The sequence below is a fragment of the Pteronotus mesoamericanus genome, unplaced genomic scaffold (assembly GCF_021234165.1).
Source record: "Pteronotus mesoamericanus isolate MK-2021 breed Mesoamerican mustached bat unplaced genomic scaffold, CSHL_Meso_final contig_25, whole genome shotgun sequence".
NCBI lineage: Eukaryota > Metazoa > Chordata > Mammalia > Chiroptera > Mormoopidae > Pteronotus > Pteronotus mesoamericanus.
In genome coordinates this window covers 18,537,054-18,554,291 of record NW_026555105.1, presented here as the reverse complement: position 1 = coordinate 18,554,291, position 17,238 = coordinate 18,537,054, and the positions used below count along the sequence as shown (strand labels likewise).

Sequence of the window (17,238 nt, the reverse complement as noted above, 5' to 3'; positions counted from 1 at the left end):
CCTTGCTCATTGCTAAAATTATTGGCAGTGGATTATCTATATAATAAAGGCTCAAACTTCTTTTAGGCACCAAAATTTTTATTTACCTACCTTCCTGCTCTAACATTATAAGCATTATACATATAAACATTATAAACCCAATTAACCTCTTTTTGATCCAGGGTTGTGACAGAACCATTACAAAGTGGTGGCAGATCTATGTCTGCTTTTAAGATTCTCTGGCCCCTCTCAACCTCTGGCTGTCACTTCTCTTGTCCTTTCTTGGCTGTCCCCTAATGGTATATTTTATAACCCCTGTAAAATAGGGACTGAAAGTACCAACCTCACTGTTCTGAGGTTTAAGAGAATGCCCAGCGCTAAGCAAGGCTCTCAGGAGCATTCAAACTCCAACAGTTCCTCCCTGCCCACTGACGTAGCTCCTTCTCATCTCTCGTGGGCTGAGGAACCAGTGAACCTGTACACCAAGAATGTGGGTACAACATCCGTAGGTCAGGTGAAAGACAGTAAAGTGCACAGGCATTGTGACTGCCACTTCTAATTCTCAGCCTAAGGAAGGACAGACTGAGTGAGCAGTTCCAGAACCTCCGAGCTCATGGTCCCCATGTATACCACATTGACCAGGGCTTGCGGAGGGACTTCACAATTCCCCCTGCCACACATGGAACAGTATGAGGGATGGCCATACTGAGTGACCAGCTCCAGGGAGTCAACGGGGGACATTAACAAACCATTCTCAAAGTTGGCGCCATTTGCTCTTGGGGAGGAGAGATGGGACCTGGGCAAGGACAGCAGCTAGAAGGCAAAAAGGGCAGGCCTGGTTCTCAATAGCGGTAGTGATCTGGCTTGAAGGGGCCGTCACGGGACATGCCCAGGTACTGGGCCTGCTTCTCAGTCAGCTTGGTCAGCTTCACATTCAGCTTGCCAAGGTGAGCTTCAGCTACTGCTTCATCCAGCTGGGGAGAAACACAGGAAGATGTGGAATTAGGACTGTGCTCTGGAACCCCTTACCTTGCAGCCAGCTGCCAATAGAGGCAAGAACTGTTCTGCTGGGGTATCTGCCATGTGTTATACATATTACCTCATCTTACCCTCAGTCACCCTCAGTGGATGTGTTGTTTTTGACTGTCCCCTTCCTCAAAAGGGAGTCATGCTACATCTTCCCCTTCAAGTAACCCTGGTGAGATCATCAATTACATCTCCTTTCTCACCTTCCAACCCAAAAAGCTAACCAAAATGCTTCTCTGGAATTTATCTATGGACAGGGCATTTTTCTTTTCTTTCCTTTTTTTAAAGATTTCATTTATTAATTTTTAGAGAGAGGGGAATGGAGGGAGAAAGAAAGGGAGGGAAACATGGATTGGTTGCCTCTTGCACACCCCCAACTGGGGACCTGGCCCACAACTCAGGCATATGCGCCCTGACCAGGAATTGAACCATCATCTTGTTGGTTCACAGGCCAATGCTCCATCCACTAAGCCACACCACCCAGGGCCAGGGCAGTTTTCACAGTAGGAAGAGACAGGGTCTCTCCAATTTCATTGGGATTCCTAAACAGGGAAGGGTATGAGTATCAGCTTGCTAATGTTAAGTCTATTTGTCAAGTGAAGTGAATGTTAAAAAAAAAAGAGCCAAGAGACAGAGAAACACAGAGCTCTAGTAACACTGAATCCCTGGGTCTACTGTCAGACTCCTCTATTATACAGCATGGGGCAAAAGTAGATTTACAGTTGTGAGTACATGAAATACAGCTTTTTCTTGTATTATTTATTATTTAATTATTTTGCATATAGACAACTGTAAACCTACTTTTGCCTAACCCTGTATAACAAAGTTTCTTTTTAGATTAAATTGGTTGTGGCTGTTTTAAAATGTTTTAACTTCTTTGTTTAGAAATTCATTAATACTCCTTCCTTCAAGAGGTGAAGCCTAATTCTTTACCCCTTGAGTGACTCAATTCTAATGAATAGCATAAAGCAGAAGTGATGGTGTGTGAGTTGGAGACTAGGTCCTAAAAGACACTGCAGCTACCTCCTTTCTTTTCCTGGACCATTTACTCTGGGGAAAGACCAGCTGCCATCTCATGAGGACATTTAACCAGCCTTATGGAGATACCCATGTGGCAAGGAACAAGATCTCCTGCCAACAGTGAAGTGGTTCTTCCAGATCCAGTCTAGCCTTCAGATGGCTGCAACCTCATGAAGAACCTCAAGTCAGAACCACCCCAGTAAGGTGCTCTCAAATTCCTCACCCACAGAAACATAATGTTTATTGTTTAAGCCATAAGTTTTGGGGTTAAATTATCTAGCAATAGATAACTAACACATCAGTTTAAACAGGGTTTCTGTGTACCACTTGCCACCAAAAGGATCCTGACTACTAAACCATTGCCATCCTCCTTTAGAACAAATGTAGAAATCAAGGTTAAAAAAGGTAAAATCACTTGCCCAAGGGCACATAGCTAGTTATTGACAGAGCTAGGATTTGAACCCTGGTCCAAAACCCCAAAACTTGTCTCAAGCACCTCAACTTATGGTCTCCATGGCAGCTTTGAAAAGATGGAACAGAAACCAAGGAGGACAGAGGCTAGGGTTAGATAAAGTCAATTGCTAAGTCTCTCCAGTGCTGAAACTGAAATGCATAAAAGGGGTCTGAAAAGAAGGGAATGTGCTCGTACTTAGAGAAGTGTCAATGGTGGGCAGTGGCAGGGGAATGACATGACTCACTTTCTCAGCTTCTGGCTCTGGGTGGGGCCTCTCTCCATCCCTAATACCCCAAGTCCCATCCTATGATGACACAACAGACTTGGACCACAGCCCAGCCAGAGAACTTTTACATTTCCAAGTGGTTTCACATCCATTGTTTCATTAGAACCTCACAAATACCCCTAAGAGGGGCAGGACTTACTCTTCTATTTAACAAATGAAGAAACTGGGGAGAGGCAGGCAAAGATACGAGCAGAGACCAGCCCCAAATTCATGTTAGTTCTGGAAGCAGATGAAGGTCTCCAATTCCCAGAGTATACATTGAATCCTCCCTTAACTTGGCCTGGCCTAGCCCCGAACACACTTCTTCCTTCCTTCTTGTACCCACACTCAAAAGGCAGTGTGTCATAATGGTAACCAACTTGGACAGACAGTAGAGCTGGGTTCAACTCTTTGCTCAATACTCAACAGCTGTGGGAGCAAGTCAATCTCTGAACCTTAGTTTCCTCATTTGTAGGATGGATCTCTCATGGCCATTACAAAGATCAATGATAGAGTTCTTCACGCAAGTAGATAGCTTCGTAAGTGGGGACTGCTCTCTCTGTCCTTGTTAACCAAGGTGTCTAATCCCTCGCCCACACATCGCATGCGAGGCATGAAGCCAAGGATGTCTTGTCCCCCATTCAGGTCTTGCCAGTGATGAAGGAGGTAAGGTTGGGACCATGTTCTGGGGTGGGAGATGAGATCTTTGCCTTTTTCTTCCAACCCTGATCTCATTTCAAAGGCTTGCCCAATTTCTCACCATATTCACAGCCATCTTTCCTCCAAGTGGGATCAGTTGGAGGTCAAATAAGACAATTTTAACCCCACAACAAGGCTGGGGCCTGGCAGGCTGCACAGAACAGATAGTCCTTGAGGCCCTTATGGGTAAAACATCTGATCCAAGGGAAGTGCCCAAGGAAGATAAGGGGGAAAGGAGTTGCCTGGCTCAGGGGGCAGAGGCCCCAGGCCTTGGAGAGGACACTGGACCTCTTCCTATTTCATTTGGCAGAGCCAGCCTTTCAAGGAGTGAGAGCAGTGGTAATGGAGACTCCATCACAGCCCCTCCAGTAGCCAAATGCTAGATGAGCAAGAGCTACTCTTAACATTTAGCCGATAGGGAAACTGAGGCCCAGACAGACTATGTGGCAAAGCCAAGCTAACTCATGACACTGGCAAAAAAAAAAAAAAAAAGCCAGATCTAAAACACAGTAATTCTGATCACTGGGGGTGTGCACCTTGCATGGGGTGTTAGAATGCACACTGCGTTTGATGTCAGGAAACCTCATTGCCATGGTTACCTTGACCACACATCCATAGCATGTCAGGTGCTATGCTGAGTATGTTAGTGGTATCTCATTCCAAGGCCACAGTCCTACAGCCTGCAGGCTGCATATGGCTTACAGACATATCCAAGATGACCCACCTGGTTATTTTTTAAAACTGTAATAAGTTGCCTATATTTAAAAATTGAGTATTTCATACAAAGATCTTAATATCTGGCTTCTCTTGAAAAGTCGGGAGACCTGTTCCAATGGGCTTGGACTCCCTGCCAAGCCCCGTCCACTCATTCACCTGCCCAATCCCTGTGGGTATGTGCGTTTGTGACCCCCAATCTACAGAAATCCTCACAATCCTTGAAGGAGGCAGAGGAGAAAATAAGAGTCACAAAGAAGTGAAGCAACTTGTCCCAGCTAGACAGCCTCTAAGTGGTAAGGCTGAGATTCAAACACAGGTGTGTCTCACTACAAAGCCCATGCTTCTCTCGCCAGCCAGCTCCTGCCACTCTGGGAGTCATTTCTGACCTTGGGCCTGAGTTTCCTCCTCTGTCAAATGAAGAAAATGATTTCTGCTCTGTGGAATACCCTGTGAGGATCTCTAAGAGGGGAGAGAGGTGAACTCTGGAAGGCCCTGTGTGGTGAGCGCAGGGTTGGAGATGGGTACCCACCTTCTTGGGTAGGAAGTGGACCCCAACGGGGTACTTGTCCGGATGGGTCCACAGTTCAATCTGCGCCAGCACCTGGTTGGTGAAGGAGTTGCTCATCACGAAGCTGGGGTGACCCATCGCACAGCCAAGGTTGACCAGACGACCCTCGGCCAGGAGGATGATGCGGCGCCCATTCTTCAGCCGGTAGCGGTCCACCTGCGGGCGGGCAGAGCATCACGGAGGGCTGGCGGGGCAATGCTCCCAATGTCCACCCCGCCTCATCCTACCCTCCTGTCCAGCAGGCCTCCCTGCTTCCAACAGCACCTGTGAAGGGCCTGGACTACCCTCAAACAACCTCCAGCACAGGCCCTGGCACATTCAATTAGTAATAGGCAATATTTATCAAGTAACTCTGAGCTATAGATCTCACAGGTCTGCTGTGAGAATTTAATGAGCTGCACATGTAAAGCACTTGACACATGGCTTGGCACATACTAAGTACTCAGTATTAAGCTAATGTTGTTATTATTATTATTGCCATGGCCCTTGGGCTAAGAGCATACACAGAACTATATGTATAACTATATGTATGCATATACATACAACTAGTAACAACCCTATGATTTAAGTACTACTATTATCCTCATTTCACAAATAAAAGAAACTAAAATTTAAAGGGTTACACTTTTCTAGAGTCACACACTAAGAAGTAGTTGCAATTTGAGCCTGGAGAGTCTGAGGACAGATCCCATGTTTTCAATCACCATGCTCAGTAAAAGTTGAATGCGAGGCACTAAACCTTGGCTGCACATCAGGATCACCTTGGGACCTTTAAAAAACAGGATGCCCTGGCCTCACTCCAAGACTGATTTAAGTAACCCTGAAACCAGGCCCTCTCCTCCTCATCCTGCTGCCCAGGTTGCCAGAGCCTCCTCGTCTGCCCTCCCTTGGTAGCCAGCCCGTAAGCGTGACCCCTCAGCCCTCCATCTGCCCACCCTGCTGGAAGGGCTGGGGCTTCTCACCTGGGGCTTGATGTTCACTTTCTCTACAGCATTGTCATTCAGCCATTTGACATCAATTTCCACGTCGAAGTGCCCAATGTTACACACAATGGCATCATCCTTCATCTGCTCAAAGTGCCTATGGGGAGCCCAAACCCATGAGACCATCAGGAACAACAAGCAGCCCCAAACCAGCCCCCTTCCCTCGCTCCCCAGGAACTCCTGCCTGGCACCTACCTGCCAAGGATGATGTCAACACAGCCTGTGGTGGTGACAAAGATGTTGCCCTCCCGACAAGCCTCGTCCATGGTAGTCACTTCATAGCCTGTGCAGAGACAGTGGCCATGGGTCATCCAGGATGGCCTTGCCCTTCCTCTGGTCCCAGGGCTGACAGCCAACCCCTGCCCTGTCATACCCTCCATGGCGGCCTGCAGTGCATTGATGGGGTCAATCTCGGTGATGATGACTCGGGCCCCAAAACCCCTCAGGGCCTGGGCACAGCCCTTGCCCACATCGCCATATCCCGCTACCACCGCCACCTTGCCCGCAATCATCACATCTGTGGCCCGCTTGATGCCATCCATGAGCGACTCCCGGCAGCCATAGAGGTTGTCAAATTTGCTCTGAAAGGAGAGGGGACAAGGGGACAATGGGGGCAGGCAACGCCCTGGGGCCTCAGACCCTCTCTCAGCATATAGGCCTGGTGGGCTTTGGGCTGATCATCTATGACTTCTCCCACCAGCTAATGCCCCCATATGCCTCTCACCCTGATCAGCCCCAAGGCCTTCTTGCTAGCCTCTCTGCTGATCCAGAAGGCCTCTTCGGGATCAATTACTAGGAGACATTGTCCAGTCAAAGAATCTCCACTTTAAAGCTCTTGATGCCCAGCTCTCACTGTGTAGCTCTTCCCTTCTTTATTACATTAACTACCCTCAGTCTACAATCTCCTTCTTCCCCTCCGATGAGGCCTTCAAGTCCCTAGCCTGCAGCCTTCCTGGGCTCCTTCCTCAGGGGCCTACTTCTGAGCTGCACTGGGAGCCAACAACTGGAACTTTCATTGCCCCACAGGCTCACCTTTGTGACGGAGTCATTGACGTTGATGGCAGGAACCTTCAGGATCCCGTTGGCCATCATCTTATATAGGTTGTGGACCCCAGTCGTGGTTTCCTCAGAGATGCCTCGGATGCCTGAACATAAAGAGGGGTGAGTCTCAGGCCAGGAAGGGGCTGCCCAAGGGACTGGCCAGGGGAGGGGAGCCTCTGGAATGAAGCCCCAAGAGCCTATACCTTAACTCACCCAAATCCCTCATCTTTGCCCCCTAAAGCCACTCCTCTTTCTGGGTTCCTATCTGTGACTAATACCACAGTCCACCCAATCATCCATCACCAGGCCACTCCCAAACTGCCCAAGCCCTCCGGAACTCCCCATTCCCACTGCCCCTGCCCCAGTCCCGGCTACCATCATTACTCGCCTGAACTCCCAGCCACAACCCATCCTCCACCCCGCAGGCATTTTGAACATGTACATTTTCAGAGAATCTTTTCAAACCCTCCAATTATTTCTATTTGCTTTCAGGATCAGGCCAAATTCTTTTATTTATTTATCTATCTATCTATCTATCTATCTATCCTCACCCAGACTTTTTTTTTCCATTGTCTCCAGAGAGAGGAAGGGAGAGAGAAAGAAAGAAACATTGATATAAAGGAGAAACATCAATTGGTTGCCTTCTCGTACACACCCTGACTGGGGATTGAACCCACAACCTGGGTATGCTCCCTGATCAGTATCTAACCTGTGACCATTTGGTCTATGGAATGATGCTCCAACCAACTGAGCCACACCGGCCAGGGCTCAAGCCAAATTCTTTTAGCCTATTAAGTACTCATACAACTGGCTTTCATTAGAGTTCCAGCCACATCCCATAATACTCCCTCCCAGTGAAGGAAACCGCCATGCTCACTTCCTGTTTCCTAAAGAATCAGTCCTTTCTTGCCTTAGGGCCTTTGCATTCGCTGCCTCCCTCACCCCACTATCCTCTCTGCCCTGCTGTTAACAAAGCAGACTCATTCCCAGACCTGGCTTACGCTTCCTCTTGGACTACCATCTCAGCCAGGCCTCCTCTCCCCCGCCCGGCCCCTCGCCATCAGAAGTCAGGAGGCCAGGCCCCAGCATGCCTGCAGGGATCGGGCATCCTCCCATCTTCCACAGAATCTGCTATGTGAAGTGCTGGGAATCCTGCCAGGCCTACTGCTCCGCATGGGCAGATCGGCTCCATCTAAACTGCCAACACCCAGCCTACCCATTCCCCCAACTCACCTGACAAGAGCTGTGGGTACTTGGTGTGGATGAGGTTGGTGAGGTCACCGCCGTCATCCAGAATCATATTGAGAGGCCCCTCCTTGAAGTACAGAGTCTGCTCAATGCACCACAGGTACTCTTCGTCTGTTTCACCCTTCCAGGCATACACTGGGGGGTGAGTGGCACATCAGGGTCTGCCTTCCTCACTGGTACCAGCTCCAGGGAAACCACCAGGGCAGAGCCAATACTATCTCCTTCCTAATTCCCATGCCCAGCTATGTCCAGCCCCTCTGAGGCCTCAGCAGTGGTAAGAACATAACTTGGGGCCAGAGAGATCTGAGTTCAAATCCTGTCTCTGCACTCGCCAGCTGTGTGACTTTCAGTAAATCACTTCATCTCTCTGAGCCTGTTTCCTCATCTGTAAATGAGGAAAACAGTATGGATTAGGTGAGACTGAGGCCAGATACAGGTAACTGGAAATAACTATTTACTTCCCTACCCCCTTCTGTCTGGGCCCCAAGGAATGAAGCATCGCATCAACCCGGGGACCAAGTTCCCACTCAAAATGCTGGGACAGGATGCTGCAGGGACAGGGCAGCAAACTCAGGTGGACCCACAAGGCAAGATCCAAGGATTTTTCTGCACTGACATGACTTGAGGGCCCAGCAGTCTCTGTGGTGGGTGGTCTCGGGCAAAGTCTAGCCAAAAAATTACTAATAGCAGCTACTATGTATGGAGCACTTTCTCTGTGCCAGACATTACTGCCAGTCCAGACTCCTCCCATCATATGGTATGACTGGGACATGTGTGTGGGGCTCCCATGAACCTCCTGTGAGCAAAGGTCACCCAGCCAAGCAGGGGAGGCTGCCACTCCACCTAACTGGGGCAGACAATGGTTTTGAAAACAAAACATTTCCCAGAAAAAGGCCATGAAGCCCAACCAAAGGCTGAGGAATGGTAGACATGCCTGTCCAGCTCTAGTCCGTCTCTGGAGGGATCCTCCTGACCCTGTCCTCTCCACCTGAGGCTAGTTAGGACTCATGAATGTCCTACGTAATCACCATCAGAGCTAACCAGTCTCCTCCACAGGCTCAGGAAGACACATGGAAGTTCTTCCTCCCAGTTCTGGTCATTCCCCAGCCCCCTAGACCATCACACCCCAGGCAATGAACCTCTGGGGCTCTTTTTCTGACCAGTTTTCCTCTCCAATTCTTTTGGAAACAGACCCATTTCCTTTCTCTAAGGAACTTCCCCTCCACACCAAGTGGTTCCCAACCACAAAATCCTGTCCTTCTTGGTCACATGACTTAAGCTGAGACAATAAGTGCCTCTCATAGAATTTTAGATGACAGTGGAACAAAACAGCTCTTTTCTATGGGTCGTTTCTAGGATTGTGTGGCTGTGACTCCTCTCCCCTGCTGCAGGGAAGCCTGTCACTGTAGGATTCAGTGAAGGACACATGGAGAAGCAGAGCGCCTACCCCAGCAGCAAGCAGGACTCACCTGGAATGCCGGCCTTGGCAATGGCAGCTGCTGCATGGTCCTGGGTGGAGAAGATGTTGCAGCTGGACCACTGCACCTAGAAGAGCCAGCAAGATAGACTGTGGTCACAGAAGCACTAGGGTCCCTGGACAAGGATAAGGAAAAGCCCTGGAGCTAGACGTGACAGGCTTGTGATCTAGGCCCAGCCAGCTCAGCGAACACAGAGTGGGGGCCCTGGGGAGTGAGTGGGAGCCAAAGCAGTGACAAGACCCAATTTACGTTGTCAAACATCACTCTGGTGCTGTGGAGGAGAAAGGGCTCCACAAGGTAGCGAGGAGACAAGTGAAACAGAGATGTAACAGTAGCAGTAGAGGTGATAACGGGTATGTTTTGAAGGCTAAGCTGACCAGATTTGCTGCAGGATTTGTTGTTGGGGTGAGAGAGAAAGGAGTCAGTGATGACCCCAGGTTCTTGAACTAAGAAAACCTGGAAGGCTTAATTTCCATTTGCTTACGTGGGGAAGACCGCAGAAAGGGGTGTATGGCATCATGAATTCGTTTGGACATGATGAAGTTGATATTAGATCTCCAAGTGGATATGACACATCAGCTACGGAATATACAAGCCTGGAGTTCTGGAGAGAAGTCTAGGCTGGTACTATCTTTTAGAAGTCATCACCATGTTGATAGGATTTAAAGCCATAAGATCAAATCACCAAGAGTGTGAATGTTGGAAAGAAAGAAGAGGTCCAAGGACTGATCTCTATTATAGTCTGTTAGTTGGTTTTGGCTGTTGTGCCCTGCCCTCTTTAGGAAGCTGTCAAGTTCCAAAACTCCTAAAGAGGACAGAAGAGCTATCAATCACCTATACATGACCCAGGCTGAACCAATCAGAACACCATCCTTCTGGCAGCCATGATTGGCCCAGGGCAGGTGCACAACCTTAGGAGAGCCAGTCCTTCCATGACTCAGTGGGTCACTGAGGCTGAATTTTTCCTACCAGAGCTCCTCAATCAGGAGAATGTGAATTGAAGGCAGTCAGATGCTACCTTCCCAGTCAGAAAAAAAATTTCACAGCAGTCACCACAAAAAGTGACAGCACTGTGACAACACTGGCGCCACAGCTGGGGGGACACCACCCTGGATTTCCCACTTTACACAGAACAGCTGCAGGCCTCACCTGAGCACCCAGGGCAACGAGGGTCTCAATGAGGACGGCTGTCTCAACAGTCATGTGCAGGCAGCCAGCGATGCGGGCACCCTTCAGTGGCTTGGAAGCTGAGTACATCTCCCGCATGCGCATCAGGCCCGGCATCTCATTCTCGGCGATATCCAGGGCCTTGCGTCCCCAAGAGGCCAGGCTGATGTCAGCTGCAGAGGCAGGATGGATGGCAGTTCCATGAGCAGTCCATCCCACCAACCAGGCTGAGCAATCTAGTCACTGACTCCCACTCATTCAACAAGGATTTATGGAGCTGAGGCAGTCAAAAAAGAAAGGCACGATCCCTGCGTAACTTCAGTTTAGTCTTGGGGGAAAATACATTAAATCAAAGAATCACACAGGTACATGTAAATAACACAGGTAAGTGCCCACTTGAAAAATAGCTCTGTGTGTGTGTGTGTGTGTGTGTGTGTGTGTGTGTGTGTATCCCCCCTGCCCCATTACCCTTTCTGCTGCCTCCTACCAATCTCCTCATTCCCTAGCGATTTTTGTTCCTGGCTGTCCATCCCTCTTCCAGGTCATCACTCTTGCTGACTTCAACACTCTAAGTGATATTATTTAACACCTTGGACTCAGCACAATTCTTTGATCTCCTTAAATGTATGAAAATGCTTCTTCCCCACTCCTGATGTTTTCACATGGAGAAAGGTCCTCTGTGCAAGTGACACTCTTGGCTCCTCTCTGCCCCAGGGGAGGTGGAGTGACTTCTCTGATTAGGAAACTTGGGAGGAATAAATTGGGCATGCTCAGTTCAGCTCTTCCTTCTTTAGCAAGCATCAGCCACCCAGTCTGCAAGAAGCATGTTCTTCCACCTAGAGACCTATCCAGGCCCACCTCCACAATAACAGATGTGTAACTGAATTTGGGCATTCAGTTAGCAGGATCATTAGACTTTGACACTAATCTACATCCTCTGGCTTCACTGTTACTAGTAATGAAGTTTGATTTTGGCTTCTATCTGCCACCCAAATATCTCAAATTTGTCCAACTTCTCAGGCAGGAAAAAAGGATATTATTATGAGTTTTATAAAATTTGCGTTATATCACCTCCACTCTTATGTTAAAGTAAAAAAAACAAACCTTCAATGGTTTCCCCTGACCCATGAATAAAATCCCCACTCCTCACATGGCCTCAGGGCCCTACCCACAAGACTGCCTATGTTTGTCCACCCACGTCTCCACCCTCTTTTCCCCCTTCCTAGCCCACAGGGATCTGTTTACTGGTGGCCTTCAGGCAAGCTGAACTCATTCCCACCTCAGGACTTTACCCCAAGCAGTTTTCTTAGCCTGGATGGCTCCTTCCCACACACCTGATACAGACCTGGCACACAGTATTGCTCAGCAAAAACCTGGAAATCAGACAGAATTTGGTATATTCCTGCTGGGGGAACAGAGTGAACCAGGGTGGCCCTAGTAGAGGGAATAAGGTTAAGTCAGGATTTTATTCCCAGTAAGGTGGGAAGACTACAGAATTTTAAGGGGAAGTAGTATATAATATCATGACCAGTTTGTCTTTTGAAAAGACCCCTTTGGTTGTTACATGTATCTATGGAGCAAGAGACGCAGAAAGACCTGTGAGGAGGTTGACCAGAACTGGGACCATGGCTATGGAGATAGAAGTGGGCAGATCTCCTCACTTATAAAATGGAGACAATGATAATCCATTATTACCTGTGTACATGTCTGTCCCAACTTCATCCCTGAGTCACTTTTGTATGTCCAGTGCCCAACAGGGCCTGGCATAGAGAAGCAGTCAGCAAATGTTTACTGACCATATCTGTTGTTAGAACTAAATGAGAGAAGGTCCATGAAAGGGGCTGGCACAAGACGTGTGGCAAAAAATAAATAAATCTAAACCCATCAGCATTTACTAATGAGGAAAGAGTCCAAAGAGGGGTTTGCCCCAGGTTCGGCAGCCAGTCAGTAGCAGATGCCGGACGGGTAGCCAGGAGGAGCTAGACCCAGAGGACTTCTCTGGGCTCCTGAGAGGCCCAGCAGTAGTGAACAATGGATGTTGTCCTATCCTGCCAAGCTCCACCTCCTCCATCACCACCTGTCCCTCTAGCTAAAAATAACTCCACTGCCCTCATGGCAGCTATGCCAGGCCCAGGTTTTCCATGGATCCCTCAACCCCAAGGGCTCTGGTGCTCAAAGCTCTGGGGCTTTTGGTCTTGTAGGAGTTGGGGACTTGAAGAAGTTGCAGGAACACCTGTGCTAGGACAAGCCAAGAGGAATAGCAAGACCCTCTCCGAACCTCACTTTCTTCATCTATAAAGTGGGAATAATCATCCCCAACCTTGGTGAGCCCTGAGGATTAAAGATGTCATATGGGCAAGGTCTAGCACAGTATGCCCTCCTCAGTGGGGGCTTCCTCCAACCCTACCCAGCCAAGTTCCCCACTTCCAAATGCTGCCTTATCTCCTTCCACACAGCCCGATGCCCTCAACCCTGACCCATCAATCTCTTCATAGCCTGTATTCCAACTCTGCCATGAATGTGACCTTGACTTAACCTTTCTGGGCTTCAGTTTCATCATCCACAAAATGGAGACAACAGTCTACTCTAGCCACTACTTCATGAGCTACTATTGATAAATTATTACAATTGACCCTTGAACAATGCAGTAGATAGGGGCAATGGCCCTGCTCAGTCAAAAATGTGGGTATAACTTGACTCCCCCAAACTTCACTCATCCCTTGGTATCCGTAGGGGATTGGTTTCAGGACCCACCCACGTGGATACCAAAATCCATGGATGCTCAAGTCCCTCATATAAAAAGTCATAGAACAAGGCTTATAGTTAGCCCTCTGCATGGGCCAGATTCAACCAACTACTGAGGGAAAATACCACGAATGTGAAACCCAGAGACAGGAAGGGCCAACTGTATATTTATTGAGAAAGCCACATATAAGTGGACCCATGTTCAAAGGTCAACAGTATTTCACAGAATCTCTGCAAATCACTTCCTGTTAAAACCTCAGCTTCTTTCTCTGTATAGTATAATGGGATAAAATCCACCTCTTAAAAGCCAATCACCAGAAACACAAGTGCTCCATAAATGTTGATGCCTTACTCCAAATTTACCGGTGTCTTGAATTTACTTTAAAAAAAAATTGCTAGCTAGCCTGAACCGGTTTTTGCTGAAACTTCATTAGTGTTGTTCCAAGTGTGTTCACTAATATGCACTGGTGAAAAGGTGTACTCAGAGGCCTACAGGGCCTGGGTTCATATACTGCTCTACCTTGTTACAGCTGCAAGATTTGGGCAAGCTACGCTTGTTGCCTGTGTCTCAGTATACTCATCATAAAATGAGTAAATTCCCTACCCTATAATGCAGCGAGAATAAAATGAAGTAATCTAGAAGAAAGGTAGAAGGTGGAGCCCGTCCCCCAGTAAACACCAATAAAGGTAAACTATCAGCTTCAATCCATAAAACAGCAGGACGGGTTTTTCGAGATTTTCTGTACGACTGACCGTTGGCCAGGCGGGTGACCCCAGGGGTTGAGTAACAAGCCCAAAGTCCCCTGTGAACAGATCAGAGCGGCCTTGGGCTCGCTCTCCAGGCCTCCCCTCACTCGCCCTTTCAGGCTCATGTGCCCTCGCATTCCCTGTAGGGAAGAGGGGCCAGCTCTTGTCCGGGACCACCCAGGTGGCCAAGGGGCCGGCTCAGGCCCCGGAAGTGGGATTCGGACCTCCTAGTGTAAGTTCTGGCATATGCCAGCACTCCCACTCCGCGGCAAGGTGCGCACTCCCCGCCTGCCCTAACGGGCTCTGTGCAAAACACGCCGCCACTTGGCGGCTCCGCAGCCCGCGCCGCAGCACTGGGCCTCGCGGGATATGCCGGGATTTGTAGTTCGCGGCCGCTTACGACGACCAGCTCAACGCGACGCGAAAACTCCAGCTCCCAAGCGGCCTCGCGCGGCCAGGAATGCGCCGAGCCAGGCGATTCAAGGGGGTCCTGGGCTCCCGCCTTCGCCCCCGGGGCCGCCGCCGTACAGGCCCAAGGGGGCGCGGCAGAAATAACCTGCTGCATGTTCTGGAACTCACCGACTTTGTAGGGCAGTTTGTCCGACATGCTGACGGTGACTCCGCACGGAGTGACAGAGACAGGCGAAAGGGGCCGGGCTTCAGACTAGGGGCCGGAACGGGGCGGGTTGCACCGGTAAGAGAACTGCGCCTGGCGCCAGCGCCTTTAAATATCTCCCTCTGCTTGCATATTCATGATCCCGCTAGGACTGAGCCCTCCGGGGCGGGGTCCAAAGAGCAAGGGCGGGACCAAGAGCCGAGCTTCGATCTCTGCTATGAGACCAAGGTAACCTCGTGGGTCAGGAAGGGAATCTGAGAGCAAATGAGAAGCCGTTCTTTCTTTCGTTCAGCCAGTGAAGGCGATGTCAAAACCTAGTGGAATTGAAATTCGTACCAGTTCACTTCCCTGAGCCTCAATTTCCTCACCTGTAAAATGTGCCGAATGTTATCTGCACACAGATTATAAGTAAATTTGCAATATGTCAAGTACCTAGAATTCCAGACCTTCCACCCTCCTCCAACCTAACCACTATGCTGAGTTTAGGTAGGTGTGTATGCGTTTTTATACTTTTACTACATATGTATAAATCATTAAACGCTTCGTAGAATTTTTTGTGTTTAAAACCTTTATGTAAATAGTACCATTCTGTATTGGCTGAATCCAGCAGATGTACCTCGGCCTGCATCCCGACCTGCCAATGTGCCCTTGGCTTCCACTTTCCCACCTCTCCCTCCCACGGTTCACAGGATTCCTTCTCAGGCCTTAGTGACTTCCTCCTTCACTAATGCCTTCAAGTGTTGATGTTCCCTTTTCCTCATATTCTGGTCCATCTTCCTGGGACGTCTCACCGCCCACTTATGGCTGTGGGCACATATACCCAGGTGATTCAAGTGTTCATGGAATAAAACACTGTTTTACCCCAGGAGCCACCTGTTTCCCATCTTGATCACATGCCTTTTCTCCCCAACCCTGGACTTACTGCTACAGTGAATTTTGTTATAATCATTTCACCATCACTGAACAATACACTGTTTAGTTTGTTTTTTTGCCTTTTTGTAAATGAAACCGTACTGTATATATTCTTTTGCAATTTGCTTTTCTCTTTCAGCTTACTCTTGAGAGTCATTTGTGTTGATACTGAAACCTGTGGTTCATTTATTTTCATTTTTGTATAACCCATTTATTTATTCATTCTATTATTGATGGACTTCGGGTTGTTTCAGTTTTTGCTACTACAGAGAATACTGCTCTCTAACATTCTGGGGCATATATATACCTAGGAGTCGAGTTGCTTGAACAGATGTGCTCATGTCCAACTTAACTAGGTAATATGAAACTTAGTGTGGTTGCATCATCAACATTCCCACCAACAGTGATAAAAATTCCTGTTTTATGCCCTTACCAACACTTCCTATTACCAAATTTTAATTTATTTTTTGTTAATCTGAAATGATAACTTGTAGTTTTAATTTGCATTTATTTGACTAGTAATGAGGTTGAACGTCTATTCATATGTTATAACCCATCTGGGATTCTTTCTCTGTAAAAGTTCCATTAATGTCTACCCATTTTAAAAGTAGGTGGTTTGCTTTTTCTTTTCAGTTAATAGGAATTCTTTACATAGTCTGGATACTAGTCCTTTGCTAATTATATGTGTTGCAAATATCTTCTCCAGGTCTGTGGCTTATCTTCTCACCCTTTTAATGTTGGGTTGTTTTTTTTTAAAGATTCACCTGAGGAGATTTTTGTCATTGCTTTTATTTGAAAGAGAGAAAGGGGGAAAGGAGAGGACCGAGAGAGAGACAGAGAGAGAGAGAGAGAGAGAGAAGTATCAAAGTGTGAGAGAAGTATAGACTGGTTGCCTCTTGTAGGTTCCTCAACTGGGGATTGAACCAGCAACCTAGATATGTGCCCTGACCAGGAATGAAACCTGCAACCTATTGGTTTATGAGACAACACTCCAACTGAGTCACACCAGCAAGAGCTATGTTGTTTTTGATAAATAGAAATTCTTAGTTTTTCAAAAATTAGTTTTATTTTTAAAATATTTTATTTATTTATTTTTAGAGAGAGGAGAAGGGAGGGAGAAAGGGAAAGAAATATCAATGTGAGAGAAAAATATCTTGCTTGGGGTATTTCATATAAATGGAACAATACAATATGTGGCCTTCTTTGCATTTTTACTTGAGGTATGATTTGTATACAGAGATATGCATAGAACTTAAATATTATCTAGATAAATTTTGACAAATGCATATCCCCATGTACCTATACCACAGCAAGAGAATATGTGTGAGGATAATTTTTCTTTAAGATTTTATTTATTTATTTTTAGAGAAAGGAGAAGGGAGGGAGAGAGAGAGGGAGAGAAACATTGATGTGCAAGAGATATATCAATTAGTTGCCTCTCACAAGCCCCCAACCAGGGGCCTGGCCTGCAACCCAGGTATGTGCCCTGACTGGGAGTTGAACCAGCAACCTTTTGGTTCCCAGGCCAGTACTCAATCCACTGAGCCACACCAGCCAGGGCTATATGAGGATA

At 47.8% G+C, this 17,238-nt stretch overlaps 1 protein-coding gene across 1 annotated transcript; it reads right to left on the bottom strand.

The window, feature by feature from the left end:
• Positions 1-57: 57 nt before the first annotated feature.
• On the bottom strand, positions 58-14,873 carry AHCY (adenosylhomocysteinase). The gene is made up of 10 exons (XM_054573868.1): positions 14,717-14,873; positions 10,628-10,818; positions 9,470-9,545; positions 7,986-8,135; positions 6,744-6,856; positions 6,085-6,292; positions 5,907-5,994; positions 5,691-5,808; positions 4,690-4,884; positions 58-953 (listed from the first exon to the last, which is right to left on the bottom strand). The coding sequence occupies exons 1-10, from the start codon at positions 14,742-14,744 to the stop codon at positions 822-824; spliced, it is 1,299 nt and encodes a 432-aa protein (XP_054429843.1). The 5' UTR covers positions 14,745-14,873; the 3' UTR covers positions 58-821.
• Between the last annotated feature and the right edge of the window lie 2,365 nt (positions 14,874-17,238).

What these genes read in the sequence shown, in the direction of transcription:
- AHCY (XM_054573868.1), bottom strand. Translation starts at nt 14,744, where the DNA reads ATGTCGGACAAACTGCCCTACAAAGTCG. An exon ending in GTACCCACAGCTCTTGTCAG is followed by an intron (nt 6,857 to 7,985) that starts GTGAGTTGGGGG and finishes CTTTATGTTCAG; the next exon opens with GCATCCGAGGCATCTCTGAG. An exon ending in TCAATGACTCCGTCACAAAG is followed by an intron (nt 6,293 to 6,743) that starts GTGAGCCTGTGG and finishes CTCTCCTTTCAG; the next exon opens with AGCAAATTTGACAACCTCTA.